The 16,475-nt window shown below is 45.2% G+C and overlaps 1 protein-coding gene across 2 annotated transcripts; it reads left to right on the forward strand.

The window, feature by feature from the left end:
- The first annotated feature begins 353 nt into the window (after positions 1–353).
- Positions 354–15,612, forward strand: ano8b (anoctamin 8b). 2 transcript variants are annotated; one of them, XM_061297758.1, is made up of 19 exons: positions 354–742; positions 5,413–5,523; positions 5,615–5,747; positions 9,112–9,250; positions 9,317–9,413; positions 9,488–9,604; positions 9,674–9,801; positions 10,005–10,166; positions 10,245–10,397; positions 10,519–10,645; positions 10,755–10,810; positions 10,893–10,967; positions 11,132–11,379; positions 11,477–11,636; positions 11,778–12,149; positions 12,286–12,477; positions 12,562–12,693; positions 13,087–13,197; positions 13,342–15,612. In XM_061297758.1, the coding sequence occupies exons 1-19, from the start codon at positions 568–570 to the stop codon at positions 14,026–14,028; spliced, it is 3,375 nt and encodes a 1,124-aa protein (XP_061153742.1). In that variant the 5' UTR covers positions 354–567; the 3' UTR covers positions 14,029–15,612. The 2 variants fall into 2 exon arrangements, with proteins under 2 accessions (XP_061153742.1, XP_061153743.1); XM_061297759.1 differs by having other exon boundaries at positions 12,298–12,477.
- The last annotated feature ends 863 nt before the right edge of the window (positions 15,613–16,475 follow it).

Below are 16,475 nucleotides of genomic sequence, written 5' to 3' on the forward strand. Positions count from 1 at the left end.
TAAAGTATTGCATGGGGGTTGGGGTATTGCAATTAGTGCCCGAGGCTCGCAATTTGAGCAGACGTGTGATTGTATGTAATAGCGTCTGTCATTTTACTTGTGAATACTTAAAGATGCAGTTTGTTTTTATCGTAACTTCCTCCCTTCTTTAGCACACCTCTTGATAACTGCACTTGTGGATGTGATAAATTGGTGCATATTTGGTCCATGACCTTTGCCTTCTCAGTGGAATATCATCATTTTCTCCAAGCCATACGGTTAACTCAAGGTGTGTGTGTGGCCCAGCCCCCCGTGCCCCCCCTTCCCCCTTTCTTTTGTCCCGCCCCTGTAGTCATCGCGGGGTAGCGCTCCATCGAAGCACGCACGCACGGATCCTGTTCCACTGCCCCACCGCAGCACCATCACAAACAACCTTCACCTCACTTTCCCACTCTTGGATCCCTAAGTCCACCGCTGCCGCCGCCGCGCCGCCGTTCCCATGCTCTGTCCTCCCCCTGAGATGCGACAATCGTGCTCGAGCGCAAGGAGAAGCCCCTCAACACGCGTCGCTCCTCGCGGATAGAGAGCATGCCCGACGCGGGGACGCAAGGCGCTGCAGCCTCGGTGGCGGCTGCCGCTGGGGCCACAGCGGCCGGCGATGGAGCCGAGAACGGCCGCCACAGACATCGAACGCAGCAGGCGGATGCGGAGAGGCCAGAGACAACCGCTAACCCATCCCAAAGCTCCGGCTCCGGCGTATTGGGTGAGTGTGGCCCGGCCCGGCCCGGCCCGAGGATGGGAGGGCATGCGGGCAGGTGGATTGTGGGATGGCTGCAAACGAGACGAGCGTCAGACACCTCGAGGCACCCTTCTTTTGTCTGCACCGTGCTGACTAAAATTAGCACCGGATCGCACTAGATTTATGGGGGGGAAAAAAGAAAATAAAAAGACTTTCACCTGCTTTTGTCCCTGCTGCCTCGTATGGAAAAAGGACCATTAGTGCTTTTGACCTTCTGGTGTATGTTATTTATTGCGGGAGACTTAAGTCGACTTTCCACTGCATTGATGGGCTTGAAAACAGTACCTTTGGGTTTTATTTATTAAGGGATTCGGATCGAGGTGGGCTCTTCTCCCTCCTTTGGAAACCAACTATGTATTGGATTGGCTATTGTTACTTTACTGTTATTGCCTCTGTATAAGCTGTTATGGTACTGGTTTGCAAGTATGTTTACAATGCATGGATTCCTAAAAAAGAAAAATAGATTTTTCCAATTTTGCATTGTATTTGTCAGGTACGTGACATTTTGAAAGCATAGCAGTCTTTGTAACAATAGCACAAGATCTTCCAAATAGAGCAACATCGCACGGAGCCAGGTTTGTTTTGCCGTGTGCGGGTTGCAGGCTGCCAGTGCTGCTGCAGAGTGATGCAGTGGGATGGCTGTCAGGCTGCTGGAAGTAACCTGAGAAGACTGCTACTGACTGGAAGAGTAGACTGATGTCATCAGGTCAGGGTGGTGGCACGTTTCCGGGTATACCGGCTGAGCCGACTTTGTTTCCAGTGCCAGCTGTATGCAGCCTGGAATCTAAAAGGTGTTAAATTGATCTCTCTATCTATCATCGGAGGGCGAATTAAAGTGCATTTCGTTAGATTTCCTTCTTGATTTGCACACAAATAACATCCCTTAAATGTCCATCTCCTCACTCTTTAGTTTGACATAGCAACCATAAAAGTTTCAATTCAAAATTTCGCAATTTTAGAGACACACATAAAAAAATAGGATCATTCAAGTTGTGAAAGTGATCTGAACTATTTCTATTTTGGGTGTGGAATACAATCAGGATATATCTCAAGTCAGCCATGACATATCTCAACATCCAGTCATCCAGCATTGCACCAAATTTCTCCAACTGAGATTTGTTTGCGGTTCTGCCTGCAAGCATTTTTCTTGCCTCGGCTTCATTTGTCTAATTTCATCACAGTTGACTTGAATGACTTTGATCCTGTCTTCCTTTTTTCAACATCGCCATTTGACTATTTCCCCTCAAAGATTAATTAAAGTGGGAAAAAAACAACAATTATTCGCAGTTTCCTCGGGGGCTACTGTTGATAGAGAGATTCTGTGGAGTGGAAATCAGGTCACGTCATTTGTGGCTGTCCAATTAGCTAGTTGCGAGTCAGTGTGATACGTACAATTAACAAAGAGGTCCAATTAGGTCACATTTCAGATTGGAATTTAGATCGCTATTAATTCTTCCAAGATAATTCCTGTGATGACCTTGTAGCTCATGCTGAGAGTAACTCGGCAGTTTCGACTTCTGCGGGGATCAAAAGTTGTCATCGCTACGTGTTGGTGATTCTTTGGTATTTATTCGATTGTACTTTGTCACTGCGTCACATTTTTTTCCTAATAATACTTTCTAAAAATCCACATGGTCACAAAGTACTGTTGAGGAATCTACAAAGCCGTCTTCAAGCGCCCTAGATTTTCCATTTTTCACGGTTTAATCGGCAGAGATATTGGATCTTTGCTCTTCGCCATCCAACGAGTGAATTACCTCGACTATCCCGACGCGGTTTCCACGTTTCTGTTTTCGTGCAATTAAGTTGATGAAAGTGAAGCTGAAAATGATGTCACACAGCCGGCGGGTTGAATATGCTTCAAACACAGATGGCGTGCTGCTTTGTGCACGTGCCATTGATTGCTTGTGTGATTTTGGATTTCATTCGGTCATACAATAATCACATTGATATTGTGGATAGAAAAAAAAAAAAGAAAAAAGCATTGGGTCATCCTGTGTTTATCTTCTTTTGTGGTTGCTAAGCAAAGCCAGTTGAGGGTGAGAAATGCTTTGACTCCCAGTCAGTATATTGTATATGTGATTTCCTTCAAGTCTTTTTTTTTTTCCTTTTCCTAAAGTCCACTGCGCTAAACGAGTCGGTCGTAAAAAACAGCATCGATCGACTTTAAGCTTCTTTTCTGAAGGAATCAAAGCTGCCTCAGTCATCAATGGTGTCTTCCTCCGTCTCCCCATTGAGGCTGCTTAGAAATGGGAGGAATGATGTACTAATGCACAATAATTAGCGTCTCCTCTTCTTATTGAGCTCACGTCTTTTTCCCCATCGACAACATCATCTCACAGATTGGTTAGGTCACAGCCGTCAAATTGCGCAATTGATTTGATTTTGTTGCGACTCTTCCCCCCATCATTTCTCTCACTTTAGCAGAGGCCATTATTATATTGTGATTATAATTATAATCTCATCTCTCATGGTGCGGGCACAACACAAAGCTAATCTGGCTCCTAACTCACAAAAAATGAAAAAAAATAAGGCCTAAATTAGGTGGGACTTATTGCGATGGTTCAAAGGACATCATTCTGAAATGTAATCAAGATTCTTTGTTTTTGCGAGTTGATTAAAAATGTCTTTCCTCCGCAAAACTGGCACTTGGCCACCATGCGAGTACGAGCCCCTGTTTGCTGCACAAAGGCGCCTTTTCATTCTACCGTCTTCATCATCATCATCATCACTTGCTTTTTCCATAATGTGTAATCCCCTCGTGAAAATATTCTTTTCAGCCTGAAGGAGTAGTGTTCATATGTCAGATGGGCATGAAATGGATTCACCGCAGTTCTTTTTTTTTTTTTCCTGGGTAAATACATAAAGCTCCTTTTTCTTTTTTTCCCACGTCTGCTCAAGCATATAAAGCACAGATACATATATAGAGTATTTCTTGCCTAATCCAAATGCCTCCAAAATGTCACCTGTCGTCTGGATTGACTGCTCTCATTTCTATTTTCCAAAACATCAAAGTTATATTTCTCTTCATCTTTAAGGCTGGAATATTTATCCGGGACATTTGATGACTCACTCTTTGGATAGCCGCGGTGTGTTCGTATTCTGTTTGTGTTAATGTTTGCATCCGGACGTCTTAGCCCAATATGTGTGTGCACTGGAGTGTGCGTGTTGTCAAATGGGTAGCAACTTGTCATCCGTAAAGTTGTCTTATCTTTTGGAGTTTGCAGCCGCCAAAACCAGAGATGACATTTTGACCTCAGCAAAATATTTCGCATAAGGGCCAATACTTAAATTGACAGCAGTAAATTCATCTAAAAAATAAATAGAAGCATTAGAAAGACCTCAGTCAAGCTCGTCAAATGGAGGCAAATAATCAGTTTGGTTTGGACGTCCGTGAAAGCATATCAAGTGGTGCGATTGCTTCGAGCGGACTGTGCGTTGCCCACAGCAATGAATACAAAAGTCATTAGAATGGCTGTGGTGACACCGCCGCGCTGTCTGCGCCATTTCAGCCAATGCACTCGCGTTTCACTATGTGTGAGTACTTCTCAGGATCGCAAAGTTAAATACCAACAAGCCATTAGGTCTGATGGCACAGTGTTTGAAAACGACCTTCACGCTGGAAGAGCAGCGTGGAAGCAGATAAGTTTGTCTTTTGTAAGTGCTAAAGTCGCTATTTTAATAGCTATCCTTTTATTGCCTCCTTATCCAATTTCAAATGTCCTTTTCTTTATCATTCCCGTGAGATTGTGTTTTGTGCAGTCTTTTAATGGACGTGTGTATATTAACTCATTCACTGCCGACTCGGTTCATATCTTCGACGTCTAAAACCGTCAATGGCACTGAATGAGTTCATAAAAAATATTTCCATGAGAAGACAAGCTGTCCAAATAGCTTAAGCTTTGTTTTTCACACTTATTTGAATGTGCTAATTCATTTTCTGAGTGTCATCTCCCTCTTGATAACATAATGTTGTTGTTTTGCCACAGCAGCTAGCAGAGCTCATTTCCAAAGCAATAAGTCTGGGCTTGTTGCAAGCAAGAAAGTAGCAACAACAACGACGACGATGAAAAACACCAGCTTTTACTGCATGTTAGCATTCTGTGCCGCCTCGAGTAACGATGCATTGATGCTTTCGATGTAATTGACTGCATGACCTGCTCGTGGGTGCTTTCTAACCTTGACCATTCATTCTCTTTGAGGGCAAGCAACACCTACTTTTGCGGCCGGCTCGACACGAAATAACCTCGCAGATACTTCGAGTGATATTAATGTCCTTTGCCCCTGATGGATTGTGACAATCACACGAGTGGTTCTGATGCTGGCATGTGTCTAGTCAAAAAAGGGCCGGCGAATGTTTAAGACATAGGTTTCAAACTCAAGGCCCGGGGGCCAGATGTGGCCCGTCGCCTGTGAAGACACATTTTGCATTGACTTTGTGTCATTATAAATATAAGTATTTTACTAGTCTCTGATTTCAAAACTATTTATTCATCAGTTTGTTTTGTAGCCTATACTGTATAAACTCAAACTCAAACCATGACTCCAAAAATGAGTTTGACGCCTCCGATTTCAGACTTATCCACGGTGTCATTGTAAAAAGCTGACCTACTCTATGTTTGTGCTTTTCTCAGATAAGTTGTTTGGAAAGAGGCTGCTGCAGGCTGGCAGACACGTCATGTCTCATAAGTCTTGGATGAAGACGGTGCCCACAGAAAACTGTGACGTCCTCATGACATTTGCAGGTCAAACCATCAAACAACGTCTCCTGTGCAATCATTCATTTGTGTTCAACCATCATGTTAAAAATGATTCTTATTTCCATGCCCATCCCAGATACGACAGATGATCACACGTTGCTATGGCTACTCAACCACATCCGGCTGGGAATTCCAGAGCTCATCATCCAAATCCGTCATCATAAGCGTACGCGGGTCTACGCGTTCTTCGTCACCGCCACCTATGAGAAGTAAGACAAGGTGCCATATTGGTTTCCAAAATTGACAGTAGCATATGAGTGATTGAACAGAGTTGGTCTGGTTAGCATCTCTGTAACAGTTTTTTGGGGGGGTAACTTCTAAACATGATTGATCACGCTGTTCTATTTCGCTGCAGCTTTTGTAAGCACAGCAAATCATCACTGACGATGTCTCAGCACTCCCACAGCTCTCGCTCATTTTCAAAGTAGTTCCACTCCATCGGCACCCGAGCGGAACTTTCTCTTGTTTTAAAAGTGGCCATCAAAAGGAGCGCAGAAGCTTTTTTACCGTCGGTTTGGTGCATATTGAAAATGCGGGTCAGAGCGGCGGGCACGCAATGTGGTGAAAATGGAATAGGAAGTGGTGGAAGGGCTATTCTAGTGGACGGGCTGCGGTTAAAAATGAGGATAATGGAAAAAGGAAGATGACATGGGAGGTCCTATATTGCAGGAGGAGGCTAGAGAGACCACTTTCTCAAAGTACACCGGCGGGCTTTAGATGAAATGATCAAGAAGAAGGATTCCCCCTCCCTTTCTCTCCCTGCATCTTCAGAATGATTTTCTCGTGCTGACGGGTGAGCTGTTTTATGAATCTGGATGTCAATCTGACGCTCGACTGGTCGCCAGTCAAGCACAGGGTACCTATAAACAAACTCTTCAACTCGTGGAGAATTTAAAGTGGAATGTGTAGGGGTGTTTTTTTTTATGTTCTTGGAATAACATACATCGGGAGAAAGCTTTGCTGAGATTCAAAGTCACATCCTTTGACTATGAGGCAAGATGTGCTAAGTCTTGTGGGAATCCAAAATTTCATTTCCAGTGCGCACAAGGGTAACGTAGTGGTGAGACATTTTCTTTCATTCCTATCACTCAATTCCTTGCCTTCTTCAGATGAATTGCTGGCTTCATTTTTTTTTATTATTGCAAAATTCTGCTGCTCAGAATGGGAAAAAAGCAGCAGTCCATCTTGGATCAGCTGAGGCATTTATCTTGTCACCAGACTTGTTTAACTTGTACAGTGGCGAACTTGAGGATAAGCCTGAAGGGTTGAAGGCAAAGACCAAGATCATCTTTGCTATGCTGATGACATTGTCCTACTTGCTAATCCTAACCTTGTCCTGAAGTGACTTTTCAACATTGCGGTATTTTCAAAATGAAAGACGTGAGAGTGCCAATGTAAAAAACAAAAACAAAGACCAAAAGCATGAGTATCATATTTTTTGGACTATAAATTCCATAATATTGTTGTCTTATTTTTGGAGTTAAATAAATAGTTGTGTATTATCATCTGTGCCCAGAAGATGGCGGTAATGCACCAAAGGTATTTGAAAAAGGTCAAAAGAAAATAGAAGAAGACATTTGAGTAAATTTAGTTTGGTCAGTGTACCATTGGTATTTGACAACTTTTGGGATTGAATGTCTTCCCCCCCCCCCCCCCCCCCCCATGTTCAGTCTCATTTCAACAAAAATATATTTTTAAAAAAGGCCTCCAGTTGTTTTCCTAAAACCGCGCTGCCCACCACACTACTAAGCTGCGACACACACGCTTACAGCTCTTTTTTTAAAACTGTAATCCATCATGGATTTGAGCGCATTGTTTGCCCAAGAGCCCGCCCGGATGGAGGTTGCAGGCCCACCTAGATTGCATGTTCACGTAGAGGTGAGATGACGCCATCCATCCATCCAGAGGACGTGTGGCTGGCTGATTGCAGCCTTTGGGAAGGGCAGACGGAGAGAAGGAAAAGGAAGGATGACAGCTGGATAAAAGGAGAGGAAGGAGATATAAAAAGGATGGGGGTTGGGTGCTTTGGTCGAAGGGAAATTAGAGGAGGAGACAGCAAGATGAAGACGGAACACAGCCGGCGAGCTGGAATGACTCGAAGACAAATACACAAGCACAACTGCACTGCACACGTTTATTGCACCAACAAATGAAAAACGGAATTATCATTACTCATCATCATCATCATCATCATCGGTTTAAAGTCCGCTTTCCAGGCGCCGCTGGGTTGGACTGGGTTCTCGATATGGCCTTCTTCCACCGGGAACGGTCCATGGCCATCTCGTGGTTGATGCCGAGTGCCTCCATGTCGGCTGCCACGGTCACCTGCCAGGTCTTTTTAGGTCGGCCACTGTGTCTTGTTCCCTCTACGTTATACGACATAACTTTCTTCACCCAGTCGTTCTCGTCCTTCCTCACTACATGTCCGTACCATCGCAGTCTGCCTCTCCTCACCACATCCACTATGGCCTCCACTCCCATCTTCTGTCTCAGCTCTGCACTGCTCTTTTCTTCCCTCATTGAAACACCACACATCCATCTGATCATTCTCATTTCTGCTCTGTTTAGTTTGTCTTCGTGTTCTGTTTTCAGGGCCCATGCCTCACTTCCGTACGTCATACTACCTCTAACACAGGCTGAGTACACTTGGCCTCTCATCTTCAGGGATGGGGCCTTAGATGTTAAAAAGGGCATGAGTTCCCTGAATTTCTTCCACCCGCTTCTCACCCTTGTGGTCACTGCTAGGTCCACCCCCCCATCAGCGTTAATCATGTCTCCAAGATAGCAGAAGCTGCCCACCACCTCGTACATCTCCCCATCTACCACGAGCCCCTCTCGCTCAGCTGGGTTTGCTTGGGCGACTTCTCCCCTACACCGCTTGCAATGGAAGGTCTCACTTGCAGCTAGTAGGCTGCCTTTTACTCCACTGCATCTTCGATGTACCCATCTCTGGCAACCCTTGCACCGGATAGAGTTAGCTTGCACTCCCTTCCCGCAAACTCCACATGGCCATGCTCCTGACTGCGATATCACTCCCAGGCCAGCACCACCGACCATGACCTTTGATTTTGCCGCATTCACCTTCATTCCTTTCACTTCCAGGCATGTCTTCCAAGCCGCTAGCTTGCTAGCTAGGTCTTCTCGGCTGTGAGCCATCAATACCAGGTCATCACTATTGGGAATATACGTATTACAAATATTCTATTTTCTTCACGACCTTCCTAATATTTTATTGAGATGTCAGGCGAAAGCGACTTGTGCTTTTTAATTTTATTTATATTTTTTATTTATTTACACGTACCTGTCAGAGCTCCATTATTACACAAAATGCAATTGTTTTGTGGTACTTGGCAGTAATTTGGGATTTTGAACCCAAAAAAAAAAGGGAATGTGTTTTTGCTAGCAGCACAGGAACATAGTGGTTAGGCACACGTTGAAGGTTTGAAGTGTAAATCAATTTTCAATCTTCTCCCTGTGCCTGGGTGGATTTGCACCAGATAATGGGATTCCCTCCCACAATAAAAATAAATAAAAAAAAGTATGACAGGTTAATTGGGTTAACTCTTTTTGCAGCTTGTTGCGAGGCGCCGAAGAAATGGGCCTGAGGAAAGCGGTGAAGCCCGAGTTTGGAGCAGGAACACGGAGCTTCTCCTGTGAGGAGGACTACATCTATGAGAACATCGAGAGCGAGCTGTGCTTCTTCACCTCGCAGGTCCGTTCGCAAAAACACGCTTGCGTGCACATGCTTGAAAAATAAATAAAAATATTCCGTCACCAGGAGAGGCAGAGCATAATTAAATACTGGCTGGATAATCTACGTGCCAAACATGGAGAGGTGCTTCACAATATCAATTTCCTGGAAGGTCAACCAATCAGTAAGCCGCATCATTTTCCATTTCTCGAACTATATTGGCTTGATTTATGAATGGTGCCCAATGATTGGTTGTAGTTCCGGAGCTGAGTGCACGAGGTGTGATCCAGCAGATGTTTCCCCTTCACGAACAGCACGTCCTGAGTCACTTAATGACGTCTTGGGTCCAGGCCGTTTGTGAGAAACAGCCTTTAGGTCAGTTGAATGGAACACAAATTGTTTTGTCCAGTGAGGAGGACTGAGCTTTGTTTGTTTGTCTTCCAGATGATATCTGTGACTACTTTGGTGTGAAGATAGCCATGTACTTTGCCTGGCTGGGTTTTTACACCACTTCTATGTTGTACCCTGCTGTGATCGGATTTGTACTGTGGATGCTCACCGAGTCGGATCAGGTGAGACGTGTTATCAATACGTGATTGGGCAATATCCGTAGATTAGTCAATCATTTTGTAGAAGTACCGCAAAATGGCAGCAAAGCACTTTTTTTCCTTGCAATTAAAGTTATGGCCTGATTGAATTTAGAAATGTATTAAAAATTTGCGAGACTCTCCACCTGATCAATTCTTCTTATCATTGAATTATTTTGCTGCCTCAGACGAGCCGTGACATCTGCTGCGTGGTCTTTGCGCTTTTCAACGTGGTGTGGGCCACTTTGTTCCTGGAACGGTGGAAGAGGAGAGGTGCCGAGCTGGCGTACAAATGGGGAACTCTGGACACGCCTGCCGAATGCCTGGAGGAACCGCGTCCTCAGTTCCGGGTCAGAGAGACTCCAACTTTTATCTTCTCTCTTGTCTTGGCCTCTCTTTCATGCCTTTCTTTCTTGATGCCTGGCCAGGGAGTCAAGCGCTGTAGTCCTGTCACAGGACGTGAGGAGTTCTACTACCCGCCTTGGCGGAGACGTGTGTTCCGGTGGCTGGTCAGCTTGCCCATCTGTCTTCTGTGTCTCTGTTTTGTCTTCCTGGTTATGCTCATCTGTTTTGAGCTACAGGTAGGTCACCTCCCTTTATAATGAATTGATTTCGATTCAAAGATAAATGACATTGATTTAAAATGAATGAAATTTCAGTCACATTTCTGAGGGATTAAAAACGAGTGTTCTGTCATTCCAGGAGTTTGTGATGGGGATCAAGGAAATGCCTCGGCTGGCTCGCTTCATCCCGAAGATAATGCTCGCTATCACTGTGACTGCGTGTGATGAGGTCTACAGGAAAATTGCTTGCTGGCTCAATGACATGGGTAAATGCCAAAAGTCCTCAATTGATCTTTTCGTGAAGAAACGGAAGACAATAATTCAGATATGAATCATTTGAATTGCGCTACAACGGTCCTTTTTCTGTTTCCACAGAAAACTATCGACTCCAGAGTGCCTATGAGAAAAATCTCATCATCAAAATGGTTCTTGTGAGTGATTAATGCAAAAGTCATCTCCAGCTTTTCTTTTTTTTGCTTTCTCACTTTGATGACATCTCATCTTCTCCCGCAGTTTCAGTTCGTAAATTCATATCTCAGCCTTTTTTACATTGGATTCTACCTCAAAGACATGGAGCGGCTCAAAGAGGTAAGAATGGGCAAATTCTCGTTCTTCATATGAAGAAGTGGATATTACTTTCTGAGGATGATATTATTGACTTAGTGCCTAAACTTCCCAGCTCAGCGCTTTCGCTTGTCTGAGAACCAAATCATGCCGACCATCTTTGAATCCCATTTTTGAATCTTTGTCAGATGCTGGCCACTCTGCTCATCATACGCCAGTTCCTTCAAAACGTGAAGGAGGTGCTGCAGCCTTACGTGTACGAGCGCCACAAGTTGGGCGAGCTGACTTTGCGAGCCCTGTGGGACCTGTCGCTCTCCGTGCTGCTGAAATACGCCAGGCTGGCTGCTGGAAAAGCACAGGCCGCGCCCACCGACGCGGCCATGCCGGGATCTGGTCTGAGGGGCACCAGGCCCGGGTCGGGGCACACGGACAAAAGGTCAGGCCCTCTATGTCTCACAAAATGAAGATTTGATGCAATTTCAACCAGTTTCTATTGACCAATTAACCTCACTCTGTCTTTTTGTTCAATACAGGGAAAAGAAGTGTTTGAACGGGGGGTGCGGGGTGCCCGACGAGGAGGAGAGCGGCGAGAGGGACGAGGCTGACAGCGGGAGGTTCAGCGAAGGAGAAACCGAGGATGAGAATCTGATCGATTGCGGTTTGAAACTGAGGAAAGTCAGCTTTATAGAGAAGGTTGGTCAAATTGGGACACACATATCATTGATAGCATCTAGTGGAGGACAATATAATGACGTCACTGGTGTCGATGGTTGAACTATTGTCTGAAGTGAAATTGAAGATGATTCTTTTTCTTCTTTCTATTCCTGTTGTTAGCTGGACAGGAGGCCGCTACACAGCGGGGACAATAGTTTTATGGAGGAAGGGAGCCCAACCATGGTGGATAAAGGAATGGAGCCGACCTCTGTGTTTTCAGTGTGCGACGACGAGTTTGATAATGGCGTCCATGACGTGAAGGAGGCAGGTGGGGGCGTGGCGCAGTCTGAGGGAATCAACCACGCCGCTGCCGCTGTTCCGCCTGCCTCCAGGAGCGAGAACAGCGCACCGTTGCGAAATCGGAGAAGAGGCCGCAGCACAGAGCGGGGCGAAGTGACGGCAAAGAGGGAATCGTGGATCGACCCTCCGGAAGTGAAGGAGAGCGCCACGCTTACTCGGGCGGAGATAGAGAGCTGCATGCAGACTTACGAGGTACGAGGGACCAGCGGTTGCAAATTTGTTCTTTAAATGACACTGGCACCAAGTTATAAACCTTTCGAATATTACAAAGCAACTTTTATCAACAATGTGGTTCTCCAAAGTCCTGATGTGGCCAATCATTTGCCAGGACACTTTCCAGGACTACCAGGAGATGTTTGTCCAGTTTGGCTATGTGGTGCTGTTCTCCTCGGCTTTCCCGCTGGCTGCCCTGTGCGCGCTTCTCAACAACATCATCGAGATCCGCAGCGACGCCTTCAAGCTGTGCACGGGTCTGCAGAGGCCCTTTGGTCTCCGAGTGGAGAGCATTGGCCAGTGGCAGGTCAGAAGGAAAACTCCCGAAACCCTAACCCTAAACAAAATAATTCTGTCCACACACACACACCCGCTCCTTCTCCTGTTTCAGTCTGCGATGGAAGCCATGGGTCTGATCGCCATCATTGTCAACTGTTACCTGATTGGTCAATGTGGTCAGCTGCAGCGCCTCTTCCCCTGGCTCAGCCCTGAGATGGCCATCATCTCCATTGTCCTCCTCGAGGTACCGCACCTCAACATGGCCAAAACTGATTGTGTGGCCATTGTTTTCTACAGCCAACTGTAGATATGATGCTTCACTTCTTTGGCCCCAAGTGGTCTTCCCTTAAGCAGACCTTAGAGATGACACGTCATCAGAAAGTCGAGGACGGTGGCAAGTCTGGTCCTCAAGTACCCGTAACGTATTTGTGTTGTGGTGCTGGGGGCCCACAGCTCCATAGCTGTCTTTAATAAGATAAGGTAAACAGCCTGCAGCGCTATCTTGGCCTGATAACCAAATTAGGCTTATTTCAAGGGAAACTAAAGAGCCCCAGTGTTGCATCCATGAAGGGTTTTGTCCCATATTCATTCGTGTGCGCTCGTCCTCCTGTCGACCGGTCTGCTTGTCTCTCCGCAGCACTTTGCCGTCCTCTTGAAGTATGTCATCCACGTGGCCATTCCTGACATTCCAACATGGGTCAAAGAGGAGATGGCTAAACTGGATTATCAGCGCAGGGAGGCCTTTAAGGTGAATTATGAGAATGCATAATAAGTGAGGAGGAGGAGGAGGAGGGGGGGGGGGTCATATGGACAAATGCTTTCTGTCAGCAGTAGTGTTCCGAAATCAAAGCAGTGTCCCCGTTCCACCGTTGTGTTTTTGCTCCCTCTGCAGAAACACGAGCGTCAGGCTCAGCAGCACTACCAGCAGCTGCAGAGGAAGAAACGGGAGGAGGAGGAGAGGCAGAGGCAAGTGGAGCACATGGCCCGCAGAGAAAGAGACAGGGATGACGGCAAGGGAGACGCGGCCGGGGATCACCACCACGACAAAAGCCACAGCGGCAAATCGCGCCCTGCCAGCGGCGCCGGCGGCGGGACGGACAAGCCCAAGAGGCCCAGCTCGCTCTTGGCCAACAACAACGTGATGAAGCTCAAACAGATCATACCGCTGCAGAGTAAGTTCTCCTCAGGTGGCGCCCGCTCCCCTCAGTCGCCCACCGAAGCAAAACTGCCAGGGTTCCTCAGCTTCAAATTCCTCAAATCGCCCGAGAATAAGAAGGAGGCCGCCACCAACGGTACATCTGCATCATCATCATCATCCTCATCATCAGGTAGCAGCTCGCAGGAGCGTTCTCAGTCACCCAGCAAAGCCTTCAACCCTGGCAAATTGTTTAATTTCGGAAAACCCGAAGCGGGGACTTGCATCAACGGCGCGCCGCCGCCCAGATCCGGGGAAGGATCCTCGGCGGCAGAGAAACCGGCCTCCAGGTCCGACTTGAACGGTATCCCGGACGAAATCCCCTCTCCTGGCGGGGAGGGGTCAGAGGACAGTGAGTTGGACCCTCCCGGCCCCAAAGTCTAGTAGCTCCTTTTGGTTTCACCTCAACGGAAGAACTTAAGAGTGGATCACGTGTGGCAAGAGCAGGCCACCTACTTGAAGTTGAAATGGATTCCTGTTGTTCTTGGTTCTCCTGAACAACAAACTAGACTTGATCAGAACCATGTTGAACCTTCTGTCACGCGTACACGACACACACACACACACAATCATGTCTGCAATACATAAAGAAATGCATGAGCTGCATTTCTTATCATTTGAAGCCTTCAAAGCGAAAAGCTGTGATTCTTCATTTCTTCTGTGGCCAATTGTGAGCATCTTCCAAAAGCCTTCAAGCGAGGAAGAAGGATCTCTAAGTGTACTAGAGCGTTTCTTAGTCATTGCAAATCGCTATTAGACAGCTATCTTGTTTTTAACTGTGAAATATTTGGCCCCTCCTCTTTTTAGGTGGAAAAAAAAAAAAGAAAAGAAAAGCAATATTAATGGCGTCTGAATTTTGTGTAACGCTGCAGTTTTATCGTGACCCAACCCCTTTAGCGGGGCATCCTTGATGTGTACGCCCCGCTTTATTTTCAAAGCCGAGGTGAGGTCTAAGCTTTGGAAACATCTTCTCATCTGTGGCAATATAGGATTCATTCGCAACAACGTCAGTCAACAAGGTTCTTCATTTCACAGCGTCTAAACACACTTGGCTGGCTACTGAGTGGCAAATTCAAATGTTTGCACTCTGCCTGACACATTATGCAAACTGGACTGTACAGATTTCCTCCTTTCGCACATAAGCAGAAATAGTCCATGTTTATTTTTGCAAGTTGCTCTCGTGACAGGATTGCTTTATCAGTGCTAATCTTTTTAGTTTTGACCAAAGTGGTATTTTTTTCCACGATACTGTTATTGTGGATGCTTGGTTTTAATTTTCAGTTCTGCACTTTCAACAACAGATGGCGCCAGATTTCTTGTGTTACCAATTTGTTTTTTTTTAACACTGGAAGGCGACAATAGTGTGCAGACTGAGCCAAGATGGTGCAGGGAAGGCATCGCCATTTTGGCTTGAGAGGCATTACCTATGCATTCCCACATCACTGATACTGATAAGGGGTTTGGCAATAACAGAGGACACTTACCTGGAAGAATCACTTTGTCACACTCCGTCATATTTCTTATGCATCTCAGTCACTGCATCAGTAGAGTTGCTCTTCTGTGTCAACATAGAACTTTGTTTTAATGTCACTGTAGGTCCATGAGTGAGGAGTAAAAATGTGTCTTTCACATTACATTACATGCAATAAGGGATATGTTGACAAACTATCAGATTGTTTTGAAATATGTTGAGGTGGTGATTATAAATACCAGGCTGGGAGAAGTGTATGATTTTCAGATGGGAAAAATCAGGATACTGAAATCACAAGTTCATGCTGTACAGTAGATATCACTTTATAGACCACTTAAAGATGACATATCATGGTTATAAATCCAACTTTTTGACATTTGACTCATTCTGAGGAGCGTCTGTTAAAATGCAAATGAGATACGTCACACCCTTTATTAGCGGAAGTAGCGTTTACCTGCACCGCAAACTTTTTGATTGATTAAACGATGTCAACAGCAGACGAATGAATTTAACATATTATTGTGTTCCCCCAAGAATAAAACAGCACCTTCGATGGAATTCATCTGACACAACTACTCAAAATACACCCGGAAGTGAAACTATAGAGTGCACAAAGCTAAAATGAGCAGAAATGCTAATGATGCTAATGCTATGAAAACGAGGGTATCGTAGACACGCAATAATATGAAAGTCAAATCGAGTTTTTGTGTCATTTCATGCTTACCGCTTTACTCAATCCGTCCTTTCCATAGATTGAAGGAAGTCAACCCTCAATGAGACGAAGTTTTTCGGCAAATCTTTCTCTATGTTGATGAATGCGTCCAACAACGGAACATAATTGAGAAAGCGTTTGGCCCCGCCCATTACCTTGTTTGGTAGTGCCGCCCCATAGACTGTGCCGTTATAGATAAAAAGAGATCTCCAAACAGATTAAAAAAGTATTTCTACAACATCTGGCGGGATAGAATAAACTTTTAATAATCGTGGAGACTCCAAGTGCACAATAAAATGTAATTAAAAGGTAAAAAAAAAGAAAAAAAGTTGATTTTCCATGATATATCAAATGTATTCATCAGTTTGTTTTTTTGCTGCAGAAACGTCAAACATCAGAAAACTCGGTCATGTTTCCTAGTTTATTGATGTTTCAGAAGAGCAACTCAAAACTAAAAGAAACATTGAAATGGTATCAATTTCCCTGTTATTGTAAGACGTGAACATCTGGCCGTCAACATTGCTACAAATACATAGAACGCAATCATCATCATCAATTGATGCCTCGCAGAACATCATGCAGCTCTTCCAATGTACAAAAACTCTTTTAAAAGTCAATAACTGGGAAATTAAAGTATTTATGTTTTCA

The sequence above is a fragment of the Syngnathus typhle genome, linkage group LG14, assembly GCF_033458585.1.
Source record: "Syngnathus typhle isolate RoL2023-S1 ecotype Sweden linkage group LG14, RoL_Styp_1.0, whole genome shotgun sequence".
Taxonomy (NCBI): Eukaryota; Metazoa; Chordata; class Actinopteri; order Syngnathiformes; family Syngnathidae; genus Syngnathus; species Syngnathus typhle.

Excerpts from the sequence above, each read along its gene's own strand:
- ano8b (XM_061297758.1), top strand. The coding sequence starts at position 568 with ATGCCCGACGCGGGGACGCAAGGCGCTGCAGCCTCGGTGGCGGCTGCC. Across the intron at positions 5,524-5,614 it reads CGTCCTCATGACATTTGCAG|ATACGACAGATGATCACACG; the intron begins GTCAAACCATCA and ends TGCCCATCCCAG. Across the intron at positions 9,251-9,316 it reads TGTGCTTCTTCACCTCGCAG|GAGAGGCAGAGCATAATTAA; the intron begins GTCCGTTCGCAA and ends TTCCGTCACCAG.